Below are 12,564 nucleotides of genomic sequence, written 5' to 3'. Positions count from 1 at the left end.
AATAATCTGCCTTTCTATTCTTACTCCTGCTAGAGAGTTGCTTGCAACCAAGACGTTTATAATAATATGGGTTTACCCGTGATGCAGTCTGTTTAAGCACAGCAATCCACTGGGCCTGCCCAGTAGTTCCTATCATCCTTCTCTGATATTTTTCCACGTTCGCATAAATAAGGGAGTACAGTATTCTAGGCACCAAGTTCTTTGGACAAAGGGGTGTGGACAGCAGACAACCTCTGAACCAGCCTCTGTTCAAACATTATCAGAACTCTGTGTAATGTTTCCAGGGCAATCTGCTAAGTATATGGCCAGGATATAATAAGAATGCCAGTGGACTATGAAGTGCGTGTGTGTGTGGATATGTGATTTGGTTTAGATATGTGCTAGTAAGTTTCTGATACACACTGACCCATTAGAACAGTAAGCAGGATATAATAAGTATGTCAGTGGACTATGAAGTGCAAACTGCGGGTAATGTTTCATTTCACTACACATTTATGTGTATGTGACAAATAAACGACTATTGATTGATATTGATTGACTATTGATATGTGCATGGATATACGATATGGTTCAGATATGTGCTGGTCAGTTTCTAATGCAAACTGGCCCATTAGAATAGTACACTGAGTGGAGGACTTTTTGATCAGTTTGTGTTTTGAGTGAAATAAAATTATTAAATTAATTCCACATAATTAATTTTTGTTGTTTAAAATGGTAGATTGCTCTCGATTATAGCACACACATCAATTAAGTGCAGACACAGGGAACTGCTGATGCTGGTTTACTAACTTTCTTTTAATAAGAGCCTTTATGAGAACATTTTTTGCTGGGCCTACTTTCCGTCCCTACACGCCAAATGTCTTGTGATGTCCTGTGTGAACGCCACTGTATGTTTCTTTTTTTTTTCCTTCCTAATCAGATGTGCAGCACTTTGGTCAACGTGGGTTGTTTTTAAAATGTGCTATACAAATAAAATTGACTTGACTTGACTTACCACCCTGAATATGCATACATTCCAGAATAAAAAGCCAAGGGAAGTCCCGTAAGACTAACTTCTCTTTGTTGGGAGGATTGATGAAAGTTTTGTGTTTCCCCTGTGGTTTAAGAGAAAGGAAAATAAGCAGAAATATCATGTAATAACAGTGATTGGCCGAAACAAATAATCTGAGTAATTAAACAAACTTACTGAAGACATAGTTTCTACAAATTGATTTATCAAAGTAATGGGTTTGGACTGAATTGTGAACATACAAATGTTATTAGTCAAAAGCTGTGCGAAGAAAGTGTCTGACTGATAATTACATAAGAATGTTCTAGTGTTATCCTTTACTAGAATAAGAGTCCAAGAATCAATTATTGATGAGGTGTTGTTACAATCATCTTTACCACATTCAAAGGTGCTAAAACGAGGCGTCAATTCCAATTAACACAAAAAGGAGCTTTCAAAGGACGGTAAAAATGTGAAAAATGTTTATAGTATGAAACAGTTTTAGGCAAAAACGATATGTTTAAAGTGTCAGGATCAACGTGAGGGAGAAAGGAACGGAAAGTTACACGATTAGATTTGAAGGTTGGTGTTTGAAGATGGGAAAGAAGGCGATTCCTGTGGAAGATAAAACATTGCCCACATTGACTAAAAGGTATGAGAAGTATAATCAGGACTAACTCTGATTTAGTAGTTTACTTATATACTTTATGCATTATGTCAGAATCTAGAAGCTAAGCTTGCGACTAGAGGCCCCATAGGAACCTGTGCAGTTGGATAGAAAATAGTCAGCCATGTGTACGAAAGAACTGCAGATGCTGGTTTAAATCAAAGGTAGACACAGAATGCTGGAATATCTCAACGGGACAGGCAGCATCTCTGGAGAGAAGGAATAGGTGACTTTTCAGGTAGAGACCCTTCTTCGTCAGCCATGTTTTATAAAGACATGCCTTTAAAGATTAAATGCTGTGGGTTCAGGATTTACTCTGGGGAGATCGGAAGACACAATTTACCTGACACTGTAGGCCAATATTGTTGGAGGTATTGTCACTTGGATGAGATAATAAACAAAGTCCATGTCTGCCTTCCCAGTTTAAACTAAGTAGTGGGGGGGAGGGGTTGACAAATTGGGAATATGAAGATGGAGTTGAAGGGGAAGGGAATACAGGAGAAATTGCAAAGGACTCTCGAATAAATGGGAAGGAAAGTTCTAGATGGGATCAGAGAGTAAGATCAAGGCCAATGGCGACCGATGTGAGAGGGGAGATGAATACCGAAGTTAAAGTGTTGTTTTTAAATGCACAAAGTATAAAAAATAAAGTGGATGAGCTTGAAGCTCAGTTAGACATTGGCAAGTATGATGTTGTGGGAATCACAGAGACATGGCTACAAGAGGACCAGGGCTGGGAACTGAATATTCAGGGGTACACAACGTATAGAAAAGATATATAATATAAGAAAAGATAGACAGGTGGGCAGAGGGGGTGGGGTAGCTCTGTTGGTAAGGAATAATATTCACTCCCTTGCAAGGGGTGACATAGAATCAGGAGATGTAGAACCAGTATGGATAGAAATGAGGAATTATACGGGTAAAAAGACCCTAATGGGAATTATCTACAGGCCCCCAAACAGTAGCCTCGACATAGGGTGCAAGTTGAATCAAGAGCTAAAATTGGCATGTCGCAAATGTAATGCTACGGTGGTTATGGGAGATTTCAACATGCAGGTAGACTGGGAAAATCAGGTTGGTACTGGACCCCAGGAAAGGGAGTTTGTGGAGTGCCACCAAGATGGATTCATAGAACAGCTTGTACTGGAGCCTACCAGGGAGAAGGCAATTCTGGATTTAGTGTTGTGTAATGAACCTGATCTGATAAGGGAACTCAAGGTAAAAGAGCCATTAGGAGGCAGTGATCATAATATGATGTTTTACTCTACAAATTGAGAGGGAGAAGGGAAAATTGGAAGTGTCTGTATTACAGTATAGCAAAGGGGATTACAGAGGCATGAGGCAGGAGCTGGCCAGATTTGACTGAAAGGAGGCCTGAGCAGGAAAGATGGTGGAACAGCAATGGCAGGTATTCCTGGGAATAATGCAGAAGTTGCAGGATCAATTTATCCCAAAGAGGAGGAAAAATTCTAAGGGGAGTAAGAGGCAACCCTGGCTGACAAGGGAAGTCAAGGACAACATAAAAATAAAAGTCAAGTCAAGTCAATTTTATTTGTATAGCACATTTAAAAACAACCCACGTTGACCAAAGTGCTGTACATCTGATTAGGTTCCAATGAAAAAAAAAAGAAACATACAGTAGCACGCAAACAGTTCACAGCGCCTCCTCAATGAGCCTCAAACGCTAGGGAGTAGAAGGGAAGAAGTATAACATAGCAAAGAAGAGTGGGAAGCCAGAGGATTGGGACTCTTTTAAAGAGCAACAGAAGATAACTAAAAAGGCAATAAGGGGAGAAAAGATGAGGTACGAGGGTAAGCTAGCCAATAATATAAAGGAGGATAGGAAAAGCTTTTTTAGGTATGTGAAGAGGAAAAAAATAGTCAAGGCAAATGTGGGTCCCTTGAAGACAGAAGCAGGGGAATTTATTATGGGGAACAAGGAAATGGCAGACGAGTTGAACCGGTACTTTGGATCTGTCTTCACTAAGGAAGATACAAACAATCTCCCAGAGATCCTAGGGTGACAGAGGAACTGAAGGAAATTCACATTAGGCAGGAAATGGTGTTGAGTAGACTGATGGGACTGAAGGCTGATAAATCCCCAGGGCCTGATGGTCTGCATCCCAGGGTACTTAAGGAGATGGCTCTAGAAACCGTGGACGCATTGGTGATCATTTTCCAATGTTCTATAGATTCAGGATCAGTTCCTGTGGATTGGAGGGTAGCTAATGTTATCCCACTTTTTAAGAAAGGAGGGAGAGAGAAAACGGGATATTATAGACCAGTTAGTCTTACATCAGTGGTGGGGAAGATGCTGGAGTCAATTATAAAAGCCAAAATTACGGAGCATTTGGATAGGACAGGATCGTTCCGAGTCAGCATGGATCTACGAAGGGGAAATCATGCTTGACTAATCTTCTGGAATGTTTTGAGGATGTAACTAGGAAAATTGACAGGGGAGAGCTGATGGATGTGGTGTACCTTGACTTTCAGAAAGCCTTCGACAAGGTCCCACATAGGAGATAAGTGGGCAAAATTAGAGCACATGGTATTGGGGGTGGAGTACTGGCATGGATAGAAAATTGATTGGCAGACAGAAAGCAAAGAGTGGTGATAAATGGGTCCCTTTCAGAATGGCAGGCAGTGACCAGTGGGGTACCGCAAGGCTCGGTGCTGGGACCGCAGCTATTTACAATATACATTAATGACTTGGTTGAAGGGATTAAAATTACCATTAGCAAATTTGCAGATGATACAAAGCTGGGTGGCGGTGTGAACTGTGAGGAAGATGCTATGAGGTTGCAGGGTGACTTGGACAGGTTGTGTGAGTGGGCGGATGCATGGCAGATGCAGTTTAATGTGGATAAGTGTGAGGTTATCCACTTTGGTGGTAAGAATAGTAAGGCAGATTATTATCTGAATGGTGTCAAGTTAGGAAATGGGTCGTACAATGAGATCTGGGTGTCCTAGTGCATCAGTCATTGAAAGGAAGCATGCAGGTACAGCAGGTAGTGAAGAAAGCCAATGGAATGTTGGCCTTCATAACAAGAGGAGTTGAGTATAGGAGCAAAGAGGTCCTTCTGCAGTTGTACAGGGCCCTAGTGAGACCGCACCTGGTGTACTGTGTGCAGTTTTGGTCTCCAAATTTGAGGAAGGATATTCTTGCTATTGAGGGCGTGCAGCGTAGGTTTACTAGGTTAATTCCCGGAATGGCGGGACTGTCATATGTTGAAAGACTGGAGCGACTAGGTTTGTATACACTGGAATTTAGAAGGATGCGAGGGGATCTTATCGAAACATATAAGATTATTAAGGGGTTGGACACGTTAGAGGCAGGAAACATGTTCCCAATGTTGGGGGAGTCCAGAACCAGGGGCCACAGTTTACGAATAAGGGGGAGGCCATTTAGAACGGAGATGAGGAAAAACTTTTTCAGTCAGAGAGTTGTAAATCTGTGGAATTCTCTGCCTCAGAAGACAGTGGAGGCCAATTCTCTGAATGCATTCAAGGGAGCGCTAGATAGAGCTTTTAAAGATAGCAGAGTCAGGGGGTGTGGGGAGAAGGCAGGAACGGGATACTGATTAAGAATGATCAGCCATGATCACATTGAATGGTGGTGCTGGCTCGAAGGGCCGAATGGCCTACTCCTCCACCTATTGTCTATTGTCTATTGGCCTTAAATAAACCCATTACAATTTTTTGAAAACGACCAAGGTATTGCTTCTGAAGATGGACACAAAAAACTGGAGTAACTCAGACCGGAGGAAGGGTCTTAACCCGAAACGTCACCCATTCCTTCTCTCCAGAGATGCTGCCTGTCCCGCTGAGTTACTCCAGCTTTTAATGTCTATCTTCGGTTTAAACCAGCATCTGCACACAAAGTATTGCTTCTAGTGTCCTGATCAATATTTATCCCTCAGAGTACATTACTGTAATAGATTCTATGATCTTCATGTTACTTAACAGTTTGCATGACAGTGCAAGCTGACTGTTACTGTTCCGACTGGACATTAGTGTTCATGTTTAAGAAATAATTAAATGGCTTACAGATATTTGGGATTTCATGATGCTGTGGAGCACAAAATATAAATAGCTTTTTTTACGTCAGTGATATATAACTGATATAAAGATGCCTCTTTGCACTGTGACACTAACATCAAGAGGCGCTGTTGATAAATAACATCACAGGGATTTGAATGAGTTTCAAACAACAACAATCTTCTTTGAAGGTCGACAACGATTGGTGTCGACTCACAGTCTCCCATTATGTTAGTTATCAAGACAATCTATCCAAAAGCACATTGCTGGTACTATAAGTTGCTAACATTAAAGTCTCTGTTAAAGGCTTTAAAACAAAAACTATAATTTAAAAAAAGCCTCCAGTTAAAAGCAGACAATAGATAACAATAAGTACATTTGTATAAGAATGGAATTTTAGTCCTGCTGTTGCATTAATTGGGCTAAATCTTGCTGGATCAGTGATTCCATGCCACACTGTTGAAGTTTAGCTGAGTAAATTTAAACCAGCCTAGGCTTTGGCACAAAAGCATCCAAATGCTGCAGTCCCAAGATTACCACCAGATTTCAAACGGTGAATCTGCCAAAGCATCTGCCACCGGGTTTCATCTGGAGCCCATCAGCAGCACAAATAATTGCTGAGATTCCCATCTGTAACATGCTGCAAAATGAGGCTGGGCTTTTACGGGCTGTCCAAATTGTTCACATTCTTTTCATGGGCACAGCCTTTTTTTGGCCTGGCCATTTGAGTTCATTATGTTACATGCTGTCATAGTGTCACATAGGGTCATTTCAAGAACCATGAGAAACATAAAGGACCTCCTCTTGCATTATCATGGATTTGTTTTTGAATGGTGCTTTGTGTTAATGTCTCCTTTTTGCACAGTCTTGTAGAATTTAAGTGTGATTTATGTATAATATAGGTATATTTTCATTGTATAATATAGGTATATTTTCATTGTATCTGCACCTAACCCTACCTGTTCATGTGACAATAAAATAAAAAGAAGCACAAAACAGACACAAAACTATTTATCTTTGGTCAGTCTGGAATAATCTGTTGCCCTGTGGCTTATTAGAAATGGTAAAGTGTTTTGTGCCTGCTTACCTTTGAACAACTGCACCAGTCCGGGGATGATGATTATTAAAATGGCAGCAAGTTTGCAGAATGTTAGACAGATCTGCAGCCGCGCAGTCCAGTTGACGCTCATGCTGTTAATGTACATTATCGCAGCTGGAAAACAAAACAAAATAAAAGGAGCACTGTTACCTCAGGTAACAACACACTGCACAATGTCACATTGAAGGGTGTCACTAACAGACAACTGGCTCATAACCAATACCAGACAATTTTCTTCACATTATTAGCAGAGTGAGGAATGTAATGGCATCAAAACAAATAATACATAATATAGGATTAAATTGTTGACCACATGAATAAAGAGATCCATCTCTCTCAGCCTTCTTAGCAATAATTGCTTTCCATTTGGAACCAATGTGGACTTGATGCAGAAACTGCCTATTGTGAATGTGATTGTTCTCACAGCAGGTCTGCTGATTTTGGTAAGATATTGCTGGGCTGGGAGTGAGAATAAGGAACAAACCAAATATAGTCTCACAGCAAGGTGGTGCTGAATCAAAGGGCAAGATATCCAGAGAAGAACTGATATTTTCTATAGCAGTTGGATGTAGACTTGGTCTCAGTGCAAGACCTGGGTACAGGTGGAGAAAATAAATTGGACAAATAATGTGGGAAAGAAGGATTTCAACAAAAAAAACAACTATTATTCCCTTTATCCTTTATCTGTACACTGTGGAAGGCTCACCAAATAAGCTATTCAATGTACCTCGGTACACTTCACAATAATACAACCAAACTAAAAAGTTATTTGATAAAGGCATAGCACTCCGTCAATTTAAATTATCTTTAGTAGGTATAGTTAGAGTTCTGGTGAAGAACATCTGCACAAGAGGATCAACCTACAAGCCTTGTTGTTGCTTTTGGTGGTGTCCAAGCCGCATTTAATTATCAGGTGAGATGGAGAAGAGTTTTCAGAGAAGCAAGGGGAGCAGATTATGTAATTCTCTGGTGCTGGAGTAACTCAACAGGTTGGGCAGTATCGCTGGCGAGCATGCATAGATGACATTTTGTCCTCGCTAACCAGCAATCAGCCTGTACACTAGCACTATCCTACAAACTAGAGACAATTTATAACTTTTACTGAAGCCAATTAACCTACAAACCTGTACGTCTTTGGAGTGTGGGAGGAAACCGGAGCACCCAATAAAAACCCACAAGATCACAGGGCAAACATATAAACTCCATACAGACAGCACCCATAGTCTGGATCGAATCTGGGTCTCTGGCGCTGTAAGGCAGCAACTACCACTGTGCCACTATATCACCCGCTGCGTCACTGTGGCCTACTGTGACATTCATAAAACTTAAATGCCAAAGGGTGAGATCAAAAATAAAATGATGGATTAGAAATTAGTTGGCGATTGATGTATTTTTAAACAGGAAACAATGTGACAATAATTATTCTCACATAATATAACACAGAAATGACGCAGTTTTAAGAGGATGAGAATGAAGGTCCTACAAATAGAATCCAGTTGTGCATCATTGTTTTCCACACCACATGTGCAAGGAATTGTGCTTGGATGATTTTTGTATGTTGTGTCTGCCTTGAACTGTTCAATGAATGTAGATAAAACTTAAATCTTTCAGATTTTATACAAGTAAAGTGCCTGTCCCACTTAGGCGATTTTTTAGGCGACGACAGGCATGAAGACTGTTGCCAAAGAGTTGTAACATCTTTCTGGTCGCCGCTGGATTTTCAGACTGTTTCAAAATTTTCGGCGACAGTGGGTTTGACGCCAATGAGCGTAGCTTGACGTATCCTGACATAGTTGTTGTTGTAAGTTATCGCCAGTGCTGACTTTGGTGAATTCCAAGTGTGAACGTGATCTGATCATCCATCAGTGTAATGTGTCCATAAATGATGTTAGGTTTTGTATGTTTTTACACGTATTCTATTTAAAGTTTGAATTTTAAAGTTTGAAGTTTATTGAGATTTATTGGTTTATTGCAATATTTTTGTATGCACTGTTGTATGTTCTTATCAACCTTTTAAAAATTTTTGTTTGTTTCAATATCAATAAAGGAAATTCTTGACATTTTGATGGAAAATTGATGTATGAAGTTATTGTATTTCAGAGTAGTTTATCATGGCATCACTTTCAAACAGTCATGATGCAGAATGATTGGAAACCCTACCATACACCCCCTTTTATAGGGAAACTGGGTGAAACGTGAATTGTCTTCAGTTGTCTTCAGTCTTCAGGGTCGTAGTTTGTCGTAGGTGGACGTAGGTTGATTTCAGTTGTCATAGGTTGTCACCTCTGTGGTGGTAGGTTATCGTAGGTGTTGTCGGAGGTTGTCGTAGGTGTGGTCTTAGGTGGACGTCCTACTCGCAACGATTGGGTCGCCAGTGGTCGGTAGCTTGCCATAGCTTGACGTCGACTAGGTGGTAGGTTGTTGTAGCTTGTCGCAGACATTGTCTTAGGGGGGTCCAGTCGCCGGCAGTCACCTAAAAAAGTGCCTAAGTGGGATAGGCCCTTAAAGAGCACTGATGTAAATTCCTGATACTTATTCCAGCAGAGAAAGTTAAAAAGAGGTTCTGAGGTGATTAAATCCCATATCTGATTGCATTTTCACATTGGCATTAATGTTAGACTCATTTAAAATGTTGGATAGATTAGGTGCTTGTACGTATACGATATGTTTGAATAAGTTGGTACATTCATACAATTACCAGAGTCCTGTGAAGAGAGGGTTATTTTCCTTCATTGGAACTCTGTGCGACACTGAATGAGTCGATTAAAGATCAGGGCGGCACAGTGGCTCAGCGGTAGAGTTGCTACCTTACAGTACTTGCAGCACCCGAGACCTAGGTTCGATCCTGACCATGGGTGCTGTCTGTATGGAGTTTGTACCTTCTCCCCATGACCGCGTGGGTTTTCCCCGAGATCTTCGGTTTCATCCCACACACCAAAGACATACAGGTATTTAGGTAAATTGGCTTGGTATAAGTGTAAAAATGTCCCGAGTGTGTATAGGGTAGTGTTGATGTGCGGGGATCGCTGGCCGGTGTGGACTCGGTGGGCCAAAAGGCCTGATTCCACGCTGTATCTCTAAAACTTTTTTTAAAAACTAGAAATCCCTTTTCCTCCCTCTCTCAAGTTAATGTCCAGCTTAAATTTACATGAATGGAATCTCCCCTCTCGCTTGACTACAAGGCTCTGACATAATAAATGTGCAATATTTCATCTAAATTCCCAGAAGTTAGAAATGCACAATAAAGAATAGTAACAACACAAGTTGCTTCTAAATTACACTCTAGCCAAATAAGGGAGAATAACGTATTTTAAGAATGTCAGTGCTTTGAATTAATCTATAGATGAGGTTAAGACAAATTATTGGGATTTAGTACAAGTAAATATATCCTGCTTTTTATTATTCCATGGAAGGGATTGTTTCATAACAAAAACTAGATCTAGATGGAGAAAAGTCTGCCAACAACCATTGGCCTTTCTAACCTCACTGAGCAGGAAATAATTCACTGCAAACCTTAAGGGGTGACAAAAATAATAATTAAGTATTTTAGCCAGAGACATGAGTTCAAGAAAGCCAGAGCTGACGGAGTAAGTCAGAGTCACAACCAAGTGCTAAATGTGGTTACCTCTGCTTGTGTAAAAAGAAGCCATAATTCATTCCCTGCAAGTTATAACTCTTTTTGATTTTTTTTAAAAAAGTCACAGACGTTTTGCCTGGTGTTGAGTTGTCCTCCAGACACCCTGTGTAAATCAACGAGGAGAAACATGACACACTTAGCTTCAGGGCACAAGCTTCATACTGTAATTTTGTTTCCTTGCTTGAGAACCTCCATTCATCAAAATGCCTGCAAAAGCAGTCTCAATAAATTTGACCAAAGTAATTAATCTGCTTTTCTGTAACTTCCTTCATGCAAGTAAAGATTAATTTGTAATATGGGTCTCAAAATTAGACTAAGGGAAAAAAATTGATATTTCGTACATTGGTCTGAAATTCTTTTAACTTAAACTGCTTATAATAAATCAGTTAATGCCTCCACAAATGTTATCTGGTACAGGACTTCAGGCCAATATTTCACTTTTGCATGATGTGCACTGTGTTATATTTTCTTGACTCTACTTTTGTTAATGCTGAGAAATATTGGAAAATATATCAGTTTAAAGAAAAAATATATCAGTGTGAAAGGGATTGGAAACTTCCGTTATCTGTCAAGCAAATTATCCAATGCTAAGTAATTTAAAGCTACATAAGGAGCACAATTCCTGTTATTACAGAAACCTCTAAACTTTCCTGCATCTAACCACTGCCTGTGGTCCATGGAGCCCACCTGCCCGCATTAAACTGCTAAAGTCAATAGACAATAGACAATAGACAATAAACAATAGGTGCAGGAGTAGGCCATACGGCCCTTCGAGCCAGCACCGCCATTCAATGTGATCATGGCTGATCATTCTCAATCAGTACCCCGTTCCTGCTTTCTCCTCATACCTCCTGACTCCGCTATCCTTAAGAGCTCTATCTAGCTCTCTCTTGAATGTATTCAGAGGTACAGTCATAGAGTCATAGAGAATGGAAACAGGCCCAGCTTGCCCATGCCGACAAATATGCCTCATCTGCATGAGTCCCATCTGCCTGTGTTTCTTCAAAACCTATCCTGTCCATATACCTGTCCAATTGTTTTGTAGATGTTGCAATAGTACCTGCCTCAACTACCTGGTAGCTCATTCCATACACCTATCACCCTTTGTGCAAAAAAAGTTGCCCCAGAGATTCCTATTAATCTTTTTCCCTATGTCCTCTGATTCTCGATTCCTCTTCTCTGCATTTACCCTATCTATTCCTCTCATCTTATACACCTCAATAGGATCACTCCTCGTCATCCTGCGCTCTAAAGAATAAAGTCCTAGACTGCTCAACCCCTCCCTACAGATCAGGGTGTCAAGTTCTGGCAACATCCTCATAAATCTTCTTTGCACTATTTCCAGCTTAACATCTTTCCTATAGCAGGATGACCAAAACTGAACACATTAATTCAAGTGTTGCATCACCAACGTCTTGCACAACTAAACATAACCTCCCAACTTCTCTACTCAATACTCTGGCTAATGAATGTTAAAGAATATAACAAAACCTGCAGAGGGTAGAAAACTGAGAATAAAAAGAAAATGGCAGCAAAAATGAAGTAGCGTCTTCAACCCTGAAACATTAATGCTGCTGCTCTTTCCTGCATGTTCTGTTTTTGAGCCTGCAATAGATATGGAGTTCTACCTCAGCTGACTGCCCATCCCTGGAGACATCTCAGTGAGGTGGAGATGCCATGACTGAGCCTAAGGTGTCATATCCTAAGGTACTGGCACTGCGATGCCCTGATTGCAATTTTGACAGTGCGTTTCTCAGCTCAAGTTCTTGCCTCAAAGACCTGAATTGTTGACCACCACTTTACCTGCACAGATGCAGCCTGACCTATTGAGTTTCTCGTGCCGTTCTTTTTGACTCTCTGTGCACTCGATGAGTCTATTTTGTTTCATAATTGCAACGTGAGACTGGTATACTCCTCAGGGAAATCACAATTGAGGGCAAAGAATGGCAGCTTAGATTATTCCCTGATGTTTCCACTGGTATCAACATTGGCAAGTCACTGTCTTCCTTTCTCCACCTATATCCTTCCTTTGTTCCGCCCCCCTGACATGTCTGAAGAAGGGTCTCGACCCGAAACGTCGCCCATTCCTTCTCTCCTGAGATGCTGCCTGACCTGCTGAGTTACTCCAGCATTTT

General features: G+C 40.7%; 1 protein-coding gene across 1 annotated transcript in view; it reads right to left on the bottom strand.

Annotated features, from left to right (window-relative positions):
- Window positions 1-12,564, bottom strand: part of slc7a11 (solute carrier family 7 member 11) — a 153,485-nt gene that overhangs the window by 110,829 nt on the left and 30,092 nt on the right. Inside the window, exons 4-5 of the mRNA XM_078404639.1 lie at window positions 6,781-6,906; window positions 995-1,094 (exon numbers count right to left, since the gene is read on the bottom strand). Coding sequence (XP_078260765.1) covers window positions 995-1,094; window positions 6,781-6,906 — 226 coding nt within the window. The remainder of the gene's footprint in view (window positions 1-994; window positions 1,095-6,780; window positions 6,907-12,564) is intronic.

This window comes from Rhinoraja longicauda, chromosome 1, assembly GCF_053455715.1.
Source record: "Rhinoraja longicauda isolate Sanriku21f chromosome 1, sRhiLon1.1, whole genome shotgun sequence".
Lineage (NCBI taxonomy): Eukaryota > Metazoa > Chordata > Chondrichthyes > Rajiformes > Arhynchobatidae > Rhinoraja > Rhinoraja longicauda.
The sequence above is the reverse complement of the archived record's forward strand: the minus strand, read 5'-3'. Positions and strand labels throughout refer to the sequence as shown.